The sequence below is a fragment of the Malaclemys terrapin genome, chromosome 4 (assembly GCF_027887155.1).
Source record: "Malaclemys terrapin pileata isolate rMalTer1 chromosome 4, rMalTer1.hap1, whole genome shotgun sequence".
Classification (NCBI taxonomy): Eukaryota; Metazoa; Chordata; order Testudines; family Emydidae; genus Malaclemys; species Malaclemys terrapin.
Genome location: NC_071508.1, coordinates 10,982,943 through 10,997,553, shown reverse-complemented (window position 1 = coordinate 10,997,553; position 14,611 = coordinate 10,982,943). Strand labels below are relative to the sequence as shown.

Genomic DNA, 14,611 nt, shown 5'->3' with positions numbered 1-14,611 from the left:
CTGTGTTGTGTGTGGCTGTACCTTTGGTGCAGTAATCATGTTGAAACGTGTTGTATGGGCACAGGTTCCCAAGTTACTGCATACCTCATGTCAATGTTAAGCAATCACAAAATACTTGTGCAAAGGCCAATCTTCAAGCCCTTGCTCTGTAGCAAAACTCCACCCCTTACTACTTAAACAATCCAAAGCTCCTTAAAAGGCTTCAGAGAGGTCTTTCATAGTGCAGTGAAGCTCTTTAAACATAAGACATAGGAGATCTCTGGACAAATTGACGTGTTCGAGGCAGGCCTGTTGGCGGTTCTATATAGTTCTATATAGCACTTTTACAAACCTCTACTTGTGAGCATGCCAGATTTTAGTAAGTGAATGCTCTTATCTCAGCTTTGACTATTTGCTACTTGTCAAGTAGTAAATAGTTGAGTTCTGTGGTACAAACTTCATTTCCTTTTCCGTCTGCGGTAAACGTACAAAATTGATAATATAGCACGTGAAAGTAGCACTTATCTCTTTCCCATCTGCTGGTAAATTCAGGCTCTCTGCTTTCACTTTTGTTTGTTTTTTGTGAGAAGGAAAAACAGTGGCACCTAGTGGGTGTTGGGGTTCACAGCAAGTGGGAAAATTAACAAGCTTAATAATTTTTAACCATAACTGTTGCTTGATGTTTACAGAGGGGTTGTCTACTTAGCAGCTTTTAATTAGACCGGTTTAAGGAGAGAGACATTGTGACGTGGATTTTTACTGTTAACGCTTAGAAGTTTTGGGGGTGAGATTTTGTACTGGTGGCTAAGATGTAAAATCAGCTCTGATTGTTCTTCTTCTTATATTGTTCGTATTTATGTAGCGCTTGGGAATCCTGCAGGTGTGGAGCTTGCAGAATCAGAACGGCCATTTCTAAAGCAATGCACAAGGAGAACTCTTCATCCTTAATATGTCTCTTTATAGTTCAAAGAATCATTGCTATGTGCAGTATAACTTTTGATTGAATGACACTCGTTAAAATTTAGAAAAGGTAGTTGAGTTATATAAGGTATTTTTTCCTCTGTAGCATCAGGATAAATGAACACTACAGCAATAATGCAATTCTGAGTGGTTTTCCTATTAGTCGAAAAGACTATGATGTGATGTTTGTTTCTAAAAACAATAAATTCTTTTGTTCCAGTTCTAATGAGCTGGAAAGGAGGATGCAGAATTGGGCTGCATCTTGAGCGATCTGCATTCCTGTTCCCTTGCAAAGGCTGTGTCAGCAGGTCTTTCCATTTCACGTGTTCTTTACTCATAAAGCAGTCAATGCTAAAAGGGTGATATTATTTTTGAACCGTAAAAGTGGTTTTAAAAAGGCAACTTCTTAAGCAGTATAGCTATTCCCTTGTGTCTTTAGGTCGTATCTACTGGCGTTATTGCTAAACGTTTTTTTGAACTATTACCTTTGCATAGCTGAGAAAGCAAACTGGCTTGTATTTTGTGTTTTGCCTACTCATGTCCAACTTCCAGCTGCAGAATTTTTATTATGGGTAATGCTTTCAGCGGCGTAAGGCACACTGAAGTTTCAAGTTTGTGTGGAGTTTGCAGTAGTGGCAGTTAGGAAAATTCTTCTTTGACTTGTCATTTTAGTTCTTAAATCAGTGGGAAGGAGTTGCAAGAGAATCTCACAATGCTATTAGGACAGGATCTATTTTCAAGATATGTATAAATGCACTTTTACCAGATTTTTCTCCAGTAGGAGCCATTTTGTAATCAGTATTTTTTTCCCTCTGAACCTTTCCTGCAGTTGTGTAGCTGACACCAAACATATTTTCTTGAGGTGAGCAATACTGCAATTGCTGCATTTGTTCATGTGCATCCTGCAGCCCTATCTGCTTTTCCACACTCTGCTCCAGCTTCAGCATCAGAAGGGCACAAGCAGTAGTTTGTGCTTCTCGGATTGTTGTTAGTTGTTGTTTTGCTTTGTTGGTTTCTGGTGTGTGTGTGTGTGTGTGTGTGTGTGAAGAGGGCAGACTATGCATCTGACATATGGTGAAATAAATTTCTCCATTGGAACCAGTACTTGCAGCTTTTGCTTAGAAAGGAAGATTGAGAAATTTTGTACACACAATACACCATTTCCCTCTAGTCCTTAGACAGTTAAATTTAGTTTGAATGAATTTGCCCTTTTCATAGAGACTGGAAATGCTACCTCTCATGTACATTGGAAATTGAGTTGCAAGCAGGCCTTGCCCATAAACTGAAAATATAGGTTGCCTTTTGAAAAATTACCTACTATGCAAAGTCTTGCAGCTTTGATCAGGGCTGGAAGACCATGGGAATGGTATTGCACTGTTGTGAAGCTGTATTCCTCTGAACTGAAGCTTAGCGTGGAAAGGTAGAAGACACACACTGTATGTATGCACCCACTCAGGGATGGGTTTTTTTTAAGGGCTAAGAGCCTGAGCCCGTTTCCACCGCTTGACCCCAGTACGGGGGTCAGGTCCTAAATAAGGAGAGGAGTTTCTTGAAGAGTTGTGTGATTGAGAAGTTGCCTAGCATGACAGAAAAGGGAAGCTTGTCTGGACTTTGTCTCCAAGAACTACAGTAGAACCTCAGAAGTTATTAACCCCTCGGCAATGGAGGTTTTTCGTAACTCTGAAATGTTTGTAACTGAACAAAACATTATGGTCGTTCTTTTCAAACGTTTACAACTGAACATTGACTTAATACAGCTTTGAAATGTTACTATGCAGAAGAAAAATGGTGCTTTTCACCATCTTAATTTAAATGAATCAAGCACAGAAACAGTTTCCTTACTTGTCAAATCTTTTTTTAAACTTTCCCTTTATTTTTATTAGTTTACGTTTAACACGGTACTGTACTATATTCGCTTTTTTTGGTCTCTGCTGTTGCTGGATTGCGTACTTCCGGTTCCAAATGAGGGGTGTGGTTGAGTGGTCAGTTTGTAACTCTGAGGTTTTACTGTCAAGTGCTTGCAACATTCCAACTACATTTACAATAGGTGTTAGATAAATATTGTACTGGTGTGTATGGGCTGTTACCAAATGAAGTGTGAGATGCTAATAATGCTACAATATAGTTGACATGGGAACTTAATCCTTCTCCACCATCTAAAGGGAGAAAGAAATTCACTGTAGCTTTTTATGCCATTAGCAGCTGTCCTTATAACTCCATAATTGGGGAAACAAAGTACCATATGCTTAAGAGTTGATATGACCAAGTCAAGCTAACGAGTCATATGGTAGCCTTCTGATAAAGATATCCATGGTGTTTAGCATGGCCTAAAATCTTGTAAGCGTCTTTCATTGGCAATGAAAAGAAATAAAAACTTTTGACTGCTTACAGGGAAGTAAATACAGAAGGAGGGGCAGAGGGTGTGCTGACAGGTTCGATTTCTTTTCATGAAGTCAAAGGAAATTCTGCAGTAGCCTTGGCTCTTCCCCCCCCCCCCCCCCCCCAAAAGCATGTTAAGGGAAGGTCTCCAAAGCATCTTGTTACCTATACTAGAGCCATTGCCATCCATTTGTAGTAGAGTACAGCGCTGTTGTTGGTCTGCAAGGAACACTGCCCCTTGAAAGAAAAAGAATGCAAACTGGGCTAGGGAAAAGCACTTCAGACTTTCAGATTTTTATTAAAAAAAAAAAAAATCATTTCAAAAGCTATTCCCATTAAAACAAACTTTCTGGATGGATGAACTCTGGTAATAGAAGAAAGGGAACTATGTTTAAACTGACATTTTTATGTATCATAAATACCTTAGTTGTACTAATGTTTAAAAAAAAAGACAACATGCCTTTAAAAAAAAAAAAAAACTTGTTCTAAAAGAAATCTACAGCATGATCTTAGTATTTGTGGCATATACTCTGTTTAATCCAGATTGGATACATCAGGTACAGCAGTGGCACAAGACTCAATACTGTAAATGATATACAAGTTTCAACATATGCACTACAATTCAAAAAGAAGACAACAGAAACTTAGAGTTCTTTAGAGAAGGGTGTTCTCAAATGAACCTACCTGCCGTTTTGTACAGTACATTTTGTCTGTCATTTGTGATGTTTGTAAGCAAAGCCCATTTATAGTACGAAAATAGAAAATAATAAGGGCGAGCGTTTCTCATAACATAAAACCTCTAAAGAAAACACCATTGCATTGGAATGTCTCACTGATTATCAAAAATATACCATCACATGTGTTTTGTAAAATATTTCATTGGTCCAAGATACCAGCTGGAACTCCAGTTATGGTTGCAACAGGGAACTGAGAAGAGCATTGTATGGTTATTAACCTCTCACCCAAACAGCTATATGACCTGCTATGACTAGTGCCAGTTCAAAACTTAGGAGAAGAAACACATAACACATACATACAAAAATAACAGACTATTGACTGAAAACAAGACTATAGCAGGAATTTTTCACAAACATCTTTGTGTGGTGTGGTTGACTGATAACCTGAAATCTTTCTGGCACAGTCTTGTATCCCAAATATAAATAATAAATCTTTTCCCGCCTCTAGTCCCTGTCATTGGGGGATCTCTAAAGCACTTTGCAAACATTTATTAAACTTGACAACAGTGCTGAGAGACAGGAAAGTATTATCATCCCTATTTCACAGATGGGCAAACTGAGACAGAGAGAGGAAAAGGGATTTGACTGAAGTCACACAGTGATTCAGCAAGAGAGTCAGGCATAGAATCAGGCACCCTGATCCTAAGTCCCCAATTTTAATCATTAAACCACATTGCATCTCATTATTAATCTTAAGGATCTAGAGGGAAATCCTAATGAGGAAGGAAGTTTAACCATTTATGGCATCATTAATTGTTAGGCTCGTAACCTCAGTTCTGAAGTCACACCGTTCAGTGCAGTTGACCAAAATGTCAGAGAAAACAATCAAAAATAAATTTTGCCAAATAATTAAAAATATTTAATCCGCTACAGAGCTTTCCAGTGTGGAAGAATAATGACTAATTATCCACAAATACAATTGATGTGGAAAAAAATAGTTGCAAATATTATTATTCAACCAAGCGTTAAACCTAGTATATAAGGCTTTTTATTCAAAACTAGTGTTGCTCTTGAGTCACTGCATGCTGGTTTGTAACTCCGCTTTAATCCAACATTGACCCCATTTTAATCTCTGTTTTACAGGGAACACTGCAAACCATCAGTTAAACATGATTTTTAAGATCCCCAATCAGTATTAGAACATGTATAACAGACAACATGATTACAAATGGATTTACATCTAAAATACTTGAGAAAGCACCTCCTCCTCTACTGAGCCGACAATATCTGAGCTCTTGGTAGAACCCGCTGCCCCCCACACCCCATTTATGTAAATCAGAGCAGTGAGAGCTGGTTCATAATGCTATGGTGGCATCAGCTATTTCAGGGAAAACCTGCAACTTTTAAATTCGGTTTTGGCAGCTCTGAACACCATAAAAAATAGTGATTTCCCAGTGTTTGAAAATAGAAATGCAGTTTTTCAGCGGGTAAGCTGCTTCTGTTAAGAATTTAGAATTGCAAACTTATTTTATAATAATTTTTCCAATTTACCTTTAAAATATGAATCCTTTGTCACCCAAAAGCCACCTCCTGCATTAGAATTTGCTGGTCAAAGACAAGACTTTATATGCTTTAGATGTTTGTGCACAGCTAACGTTCAAGGAGCGGGGAGGGACTATTTAGCAAGTGAAAGGGGAAATAATCAGGAGTAATGGAATGAAAAATAAGGGAGGGAAAATTATGGCTTTGTATCAGGAGAAAACTCCCTGACTTTGAGATCTATTAGGCTGAAATAATTTCTTAAGTGAAGCAGTGTCCCTGGGGAGATTTATATCTAGTCTAGAAAAAGTATTGGGAAATATTTTAAAGGGAAGAATTGTGTGTTGGCAAGGGCTGGACTAAAGGGTCTCTTTCATCTTTAATTTCTATGTACAGTGGTTTAGGTTTTGTGGCAGTTTCTTTGAGTGACTTGAAGGTTCTTAGGGAAACAGGCGAGAAGGGTTTCAAAGAGAGTAGCTTGATTTCAAAGTCTGGGGCAGAGGGATGTACTAGTCATTTGCAATGGGTATGTTTGCTCCTAGAATGTATACAGTTCTGCTATAAGCAGCAACCCTATGCCAGGTGAGAAGAGAACAGACTCATCGGTAAAGCTGAGTGAAAATTTGTTGAGACTTTTTTCTACAAAAAATGGCTTTGCAAAGGAAACAAATTTTCAAAGAAAACTGTTTCCTTTGACATTTGTTGCCCAAAAAAGAAAACATGATTTTTTCCCCTATATAAATGATCAAATTATTTTGGTTTTTCATGGAGAAAACAAAAAAAATTCACAAGAAATTCTGGAAAGAAGTAGGAAAAAAATTGTGGAGAAAGTTTGGCATTTTTTTGATTGGATTTACTTGTCAGATTGCTATGTTCCAGGTGTCCTTCATGAACACAATCGTTACAGTTCTACATTCCCTCTCCTACTGTATATATTGTCATGCAGAGCCACCCCTGAAGAAACCACATTCCATGTGCCTCAGGTAAATGGGATGTTGGTGCAGGCAATTGCCGGTTATGTAGCTATAACTTCTCTATGCATGGAGGTGGGGATGGAAAAAGGACTGGTTAGAGGACAGAACAACTTGAGTGAAGGCAACAGGGGCCCAAGCCCTAAAATTTGGATCCCAGGCCTGATCTAAACTAACCTATGTCTGAGAGTGCTCAAAACGTGGGGCTTGGTTTGGCCTTATCTCCAGTAATGTTTTGTATGTTCACATAAGCTAATCAAGTCAGTTCCCTTTCATTACCTTGGGAGTGCATGACTGCCAAGCAATTCCTGTGCTTATCAAAAACAAATGCTCTCCGTTTCTCCTGCAGAGAGACAGAGCCATTTCTGCAGCTCTGTGTTTATCAGTAAAGCATTTGAAGGATGCTATATGTACAGTAGGATATAATACATATCATGTGGATTCATTCCGATCTGTGCTATTTCAGTGATCGCAAAGTGCATTCACTACAAGGCTATTGTTGCACTGTGTAACCCAGGGAGTTCTGTATAGAGTTATTTACAGATGGGCAGATTTGCCCCAATCCTGTTCAGATGAGCATTAAAGTGGGCTAATGCCTCCATTATAAACTATTGAAATCAACCCCCCCCCGCTTTCTCTTCACAAGGATCTTTGTGACCCCCCCTCTTTTTGACCCCCCCCGCTTTCTCTTCACAAGGATCTTTGCCAAGCCAGTGATTATGTGTGGCAGCACTTGCTAAAATAACGATAGAAATGTTCTGCTACGTGCTTTTGATTAAGCAGAAAAATAATTTCTCCTATGCAGAACATAGCAAAGGGATGGGCTACCCTGGCAATCCGAGCCCAAACAATTACAGAGAGGAACCTCAATCACTGTTTTTTTTCTTTATGTCCCTGACAAAAATTGTGAATGTCCAGGAAATACTTTGATTAATAATAATTCACTGTACACAAAGTGCTTTCCATGGGTGGGTGTCATTATCTCCATTTCAGAGATAGGGGGGAAACTGAGGTACAGAGAGATGAAGTGCCTTGTTTAAGACTCCACAGCAAGTCAGGGAAGAGAAGGGCAGAGCTGAGAATACAAGGGAAGCACCTGGCTCTTTGTCACCCTCTAGCTGGTCATTTAAACCCATGCAAATTGAGCGCATAGTGGGAGTAATACATTCCCAGCCACCATGGTAGCATTTTAGCCTTACTTTGCCCAGATGTAAATGAGGGCATAAGGTGCAAGGCAATGGAGAATCGGGCTTTGTTTAGGCCTGAAGATGTTCGATAGGGTAGGGGGGGTATGACGAGGCGTAATAAACAAAATGAAGCAAAGGAACGATTAAATTAAGCGCCAAGAAAAATTGCTAATGGTAAAATCTGTTAAACTACAGAATAACCTCCCAAGGAAAGTAGCAAAGAAACCACAGCACCCGAGTGATTTAAAACAGACTGGACCCAGTGCTGGAGAATATACTACAGGGAGCTATCCAGCTCTGGAGCAAAGGGGCATCAGTTTATGACATTACTGAATGTTTAGCTGTAGCTTTATCATTCCTCGAATGGGATAAGTTTCTAAGTAGGTTACTGGGTTATCACAACAGCTATTTGAGTCCACATGATACTGAATAATAAGGTAGGAATGTTGACAAGATGGGTTGATAGGGCATAATTTAAAGTCCTATAACATAAGTATGTATTTTGAGAGAGGCAAAAAAAAACCATCCTTTTGTTGTATCACCCAGGGTTATGCTTCCAGTAGTGTGGCAGATAGTGATGTATTAGTAAAGTTACTATTTACTGTTGAGAGAAGGAAAGCGTGAAATGACTCCTAGCTATCTGTTGGACTGTAAGCTCTTTGGAGCAGGGTTTGTGTCCCTGTAGGCGTGTGTTCAGCACCTCGCACAACATGGCTCTCAGCCTGACTGAGGCATTTGGACGTGACAATTAATACTATGTTATACTATCTGTGTCTGTGGATGGAATGTACTATGTTGGATCAGTAGATGCTGTCGCTAACGATTTGCAGCCATAACGAAAAGGTGGTCTGAGGAATGTGTAGCAGGAGAATAAGCAATTATTTCCCACTTATTTTTCCAAGTGGAGAACGGTCATCTAGAAAGGAAACTGTGTCAGGTCCTTGTATTTCAAGACCATATTGTTACTAGAAAGATCTCAGGGAGAACAGTCAGTATTCACCCTACAACTAGTCAGAAGTATTAAGCTTGGCAGTACCACACAGAGTTACAGTTTTTGGTTGACTAAAAGTGTGTGACTTTTCCCAGATGAAGAATAGAGCTGCAAAGTAAAGTGCTGTCTGTTCCAGAACACATCCCATGTATTCCAAACCCCTGTTCAACTGGACACACTGTAGCTCCTGTTCTGGGAGCGGAGGACGAAAGTTGCTAAACTAGTTTACCTACCACATCAGTGCAACCCAGATGCCATCGGTAAGCCAATAGGAGTCACAGGACTGTGTTAAAAAGCCAAATACCCTCTCAGTCCATGCCGAATGGTTGGCTCCAGGTTTAATTGTATCAAGTCTAGATCCAGACACTACTTGGCTACGATTTACAATGGGTTGCATGTCCAATATTAGCATATATATAAAAAAGCATGGGCATAGATGACAGGTTACATTCTATCCTATTTCTGATGATCTGGTGCAGTTGAGTTTGGTGCTTTCTTTGCCATTTGTGTGTACAGGTTTTTAAAAAGTTTTCCTACTTTTTTTTTTTTTTAAAATACAGAATTGGTAGTCTAGCCACACTCTTTACAAGTAAGTGATAACAAAAAGAGAAAGCAGAAATCCATGTGGGACTAACACTCTACTAAAGCCTGTTTTTTTTTTTTTTTTTTCCACAAATATGTTTTCACAGACAATAATTAGCAGACAAACACACTGTTTGCAGTTGCACTGTATTGACTTAAAAGGCGGTTACAAAATCATCTAAGTAAAGAATGCCATCCAGGGTGAACGATTTATTTGTATGTGGGAGTGTGTGCGCGTGCACGTGTGCCACTGTGCTTGTGCAATCAGTTTGATACTGTGCACCAAATCCGGAAAATGTGCTCAGACTTGTGTGTCGTTTCAATGTGGTTCTTCCACACATACATATATATATACACACACACACACATACAGAGGAATGGAAATAGATTTCTGTGACAGCTGTCGTCTTTGTCTAAATCTTTCTCTATAAAAGAAAAAAAAGATGTGTAATTTTGGTTGATTAAAGATTCTGCTCCATGAAGGAAAAAAAATCACAAAATACATTGTTTTTTTCACCTTTTTCAGTCATTTCCGCATGAATAAATATTATCCATTAAAAACCTTTAAAAAGGTGCCGAGATACACAGTGTTATATTTGTTTCTTTATTGACTTTCTTGTTGCCATGACGGTTCTTTTTCTCTAGCCTCCAGAAACAATTTTCTGCTTCATATCCTGGAACAAGGCTCGGCGCGGGCGCACACAGACCCTTTCTCCAACCCACCTTGTCCTCCCGCTCCTCATCTGTTCTCAGTCCATGGCATGAATGCAAGTTTGAAGAAAGCTGCCTCGTTAGGTCTCCATTACTAATTCTATGACGAAATGTCAGGTTGGTCCATCCAGGCACAATTTGCAGCAAGAAAGGAACATGAAGGTGTGGAGGGGGAGAGACGCTGGCATTCCAGCTGCTTCCTTCAAACGACACCACCTTACAAGGCAGAGACCTTGACTATGTTGCTGCATGTGGTGGAAATGTTCGTAGGGGGGTGAGGGCTGCTCTCTCCTTCTGGTGTCAGTGCCGGTGGGGTAGGAATAGTGATGATGGCTGTTGTGAGGTGGGAGGTTTTGCAGTTTGGTCTCAGCCCGTCATCTGATTTCATGTTGAGACTGGAACGACTAGAAAACAAAAGGGATTTTTTTTTTTTTTTTAAACAAGAGTCAGTGACAAAGGCAACTGCTCCTCCATGGTGTTGTATGCCTCTGAAGGAAGGGCGCTGAAAACCAGCTACAGTAGCAATCACCGAACAATCCCCCTAGACCCTGATTACCACTGGACATCCTTAATTGCCCCTGATTAACACCAACCTTTGTTAACTGCTCCCTGTTTGGTATGCAACTTCGCCTGTGGACAGGTTATGTCTTTCAGACTTCTCAGGGTTTCTTGTACCTTCCTCTGGTGCTGGCCACTGTTGGAGATGAGATACTGGGCCAGATGTTACTATTGATTGGGTCCAGTATGCCAGTTCCTATATTCCTGTTAATACCAAGCCTGCTTAATCGCCCCTCTGGTTATTCAAATGCAACCCAGTATTTTTTTCCTTGAAGGAAATGGGGGTGTTTTTCAGTGACTCTAACCACTTGGGTAGATGGAACTCCAAAGCGCCTTCCAATGGAGGGCCCAGTGCTGGCTGCAGCTGTTTCATAGCAGGTAAGGGGTTTGGTAATGAAAACATACCTCAGCATGGCCTTCTTTAGCTTCAGGCAGCTTGCTTCAGGCTCTGTTATGGCTGCTGAATTAACCAGTCTCTTACCTGCTGGGGTGTGCACATCTTTTTGTGTGTTCTATGCACCATTCTAATGCATTGTGCAATGCTTGTGTTTCAAGTGACTCATGCAGTGAGTTTGCGTTTCTCCCATCTCAGCGTAGGCACCGGGGGCCTCTGAGAATTGTGATTAAACACTCACTGGAGCGTTGCCCAACTCAAAAAATAAAATAAAGCTGAACAATCAAATCCGCTTCAGTGGGAGAATACAGCAATGGACAGGGATGCTTTGTGATACACACAGGCCTGGGCACGGGGCGAGAGAGGGCCTGCACAACAGAAGTCCCCCCCACTCCCCCAAAACAGTCTGGAGGTGGGGGTGAGCGCAGCGGTGGGAGTGGTCATCTCCGCTTTCAGCAGCGGTGGTGACTATAATGAATGAAAGTGAGGTAGCAGCTCAAAAGTGGATATCACACAAGTCAGAGCTCACCCTCTCCTACTGCTTAGAAGCCTTTCGCTCCCTCAGACCTCAGTAAAGAATATGTAATGCAGAGAGTCATGGTGCTGGATCCTTAGTTGCTGTAAAGCTGTGGAAGTCCATTGATTACAATGGAGCTAGGCCCATTGATGCCAGAAAAGAATCTGGCCCTGTATCCTGTTTCTTGGTTTGCTTCCTTTAGCAGCTATTGCACCTGATTCTGTTCTCATTATTGGTGGAAATCAGCTGTCACTCCACTGGACCAGGGTATAGTGGTGTAAACCTGGTGTAAGTGAGAGGAGAACCAGGTCCAAAGTCTTATGAGTCCATAAGGGCTCCCTAGCCACAGGCTTAAACTTCCATGCAGTTTTATTTCTCCTTTCAAAGCCTCCATCCCTTTCTCTTTTCTACTTGTTTCCCCTGCACTAGTCTTGAGGATCTGGCAGCTGGGAGCATTCCTATAAGATCTGCATCAGTTGCATCCTATAATTAATTACCGAGGGAAAATGATAGGTCTGTTTTCTGTGCATCTGCATAACTGCAGGAGTCTTCTGTTACCAGCCCAACAGGCTTGCTTTAAACACAGGGCTTGTCCTTTCAAAATATAAAGGGCTCCCTGTTGGAAAGTCACCGCTGTTATTACAGGTTGACTCACCAAGAGGCTCTGTCCAGATGTCTCAAGTGTCTGGGTACTTCTGTGCGACAAGGGGGGTCACGTAATGTATCTTATTGGAACAACTTCTGGTGGTGAGAGAGACGAGCTTTCAGCCACACAGAGCTCTGCGTCAGGCCTGGGAACGGTACTCCCAGTGCCACAGCTAAATACAAGGTGGAACAGCTTGTTTAGCATAAGTAGTTAGCATATATTGTAAGGGACCACTCAAGGTAGAGTGACCTGTTATAACACGTCGGCAGTTATAGGAACATAAAGGGGTGGGGTTAGTGGGTTACAGATTGTTGTAATAATCCATCCAGTGTCGGTAAACCACTAACCCCACCCAGACTGTCTACGCTACCACTTGTGTCGATATAACTTAGGTCGCTCATGGGTGTGAACCTTCTTCCCTCTGAGCAACATAAGTTACAGCGACCTAACCACTGGTGTGGACAGCGCTCTGCCGGTGGGAGAGCTTCTCATGCTGACATAGCTGCCGCCGCTCGTTGGGAGTGAATTAATTAAGTTGACGGGAGAGCAGCTACACTAGAGAACTTCCAGTGGCGCCACTGCCTCGGTGCAGCTCTGCTGCTGTAAGCTCTCTAGAGTAGCCAGAGCCCCAATCACAGCTGAAGAGGCTAAGGCAGAGTTTCTAAAACCTTTAGAAAACTGAGCCCCGCTTCAGGAAAATTAAAAGAATCCCCAGTCCCTCCTTCCCACTGCAACCTCTCCAGGTGTTCTTAAAGCCCAACCCATCAGGAGTGGCTGCTCGCAGTAGAGGGTACAGATCTTCATCATAGCTATGTCACTGCTCATCTGGTAACAGTTTTGACATTTAAAATGTCGTCATTGGAATGGGTTTTAGCACCCATGGAAATGAACAGAGCAGTTCATACTCTTTAGAGCTATTGTTTCAGGCTTGCTGCAGACTCAAGCATATGTTGATTACACTTGAGTAACCTTTTCAAGGTTTTCTTTAAAACCATAATAGCTGGACATGTACTTTTTTTTTTTTTTTTTAATGGAAGATTGTAGGAAACAACTGAGACGCTTGTCCTTTCCTGCAGTCTTATCCTTCCTGTCTGCCAAGGGGGTACCTCCACCCTTTGGGAAATACTGAACTAATGTTGAAAGAGCCATAGGGAATGAACTCTCACACTATTCCCTTTCTCATTTCCATTTGATACATTATTCTTCACTTAAACACCTTGCTGAATCATGTCACTGGTGCAGAATAGGTGCATCCTCCTTGTCCCAGAGGCAGCTGCATTTCTGCTGTGGGTAAAATAGTTCCCATACACTTTGGAATCAGGGGGAGGTCTGGAGTTACTATTTCAAATGCAAGTCTTTGCTTCCTCCCCTTTTCCAAAGCTCCCTAATGCACAAGATGTTTGGCAGGGCACAGGGAGAGGACTTCAGAAGTTCATTCAACTACCGTGATGATGATGCCTTGATTATGCACTGAATTATTTTTAAAAGGAGAGTCCATTTGAAAATCCAATATCGAAAGAGAGACCTTTCTCCACATATGTTACTAATCGCACATTAGATTAGCACAACTCAACCCATTTTGAAAATCCTCTTCTCTTCCCACCTCGGCTGCTCTGACCCTTTGGTCAGCGGTGGACAATTAACTCAAAGAAGTCAGTTTCCCTAGCAGGCCAAGTCAGTATAGGAGTGCAGTGTGAAGAAGGTTCTGTACTTTATGCAGCACATACAGATTGCCTGGAACCAATGCCGTCTGGCATTGCTCATGACCGAGCACACGGCTCTGGCCAAATTGGTAGAAACTGAGAGCTGCCTCCCACTGGTCAACCAAATAAGAGCTGGGCTGCAAGAATGGTACTGCATGAGCTGGAGCAATCGGGTTACAGTTGAGGCTGAACCAATGGGAGCCTCAGCTGGGAGTCGCCTCTCTTGGGTCCAAGCTGGCTGGAGAAGAGCTAAGCTAGAACTTGGGTCAGCTTCCTCTGGGCTAAGTCCATAGGAGTTGCACAGAGCATCCAGGAGCCACCTCTCCTGGGACCATATTAGTAGAAGTGGAAGTTAGAGAGTCCCAGGGGGGACCCATTTCTCCTGGGCCGAGGGGGTAGAAACTAAACTCATCTCAGATGGACATTACCCTTAGCAGATTTGCATGCAGCAGTCAGCACCCAGGGCCTGCTCGCTGTACCTTGTTGTAAGTGATGGCTGTTCACTGCATTGGATGTGTATCGTGCTTAGCTCCTGCATGCTCCGCAGGCGAGTGGCTGGCACGTTGGAGTTGGGAAGATGAGTCGTCTTCTTGTTGCGTCGGGAACAACAGGAGGTGGACCCGCCATTGTTACTCGACAATGAGGGGCTGCGAGTGGAGGGGTAATTCTGCATTGAGTTATCCATGCAGTTCTGCTCAAACAGCTGCTCATCTATGAACTCATGGTTCTGGCAGGGAAAAGAACAACAGTGTCACTCTCGTCATTAGCTACCCTAAGGTGGTTCGTTTTCAAGAACACCTTTTGCTATTGCGGGACA

General features: G+C 41.8%; 1 protein-coding gene across 3 annotated transcripts in view; it reads right to left on the bottom strand.

The window, feature by feature from the left end:
* Positions 1–8,621: 8,621 nt before the first annotated feature.
* Positions 8,622–14,611, bottom strand: part of KCND3 (potassium voltage-gated channel subfamily D member 3) — a 236,023-nt gene continuing 230,033 nt past the window's right edge. For all 3 annotated transcript variants that reach the window (XM_054028737.1, XM_054028738.1, XM_054028739.1), the window contains 2 exons: positions 14,274–14,521; positions 8,622–10,380 (listed from right to left, as the gene is read on the bottom strand). In XM_054028737.1, coding sequence (XP_053884712.1) covers positions 10,194–10,380; positions 14,274–14,521 — 435 coding nt within the window. In that variant the 3' untranslated portion in view covers positions 8,622–10,193. The remainder of the gene's footprint in view (positions 10,381–14,273; positions 14,522–14,611) is intronic.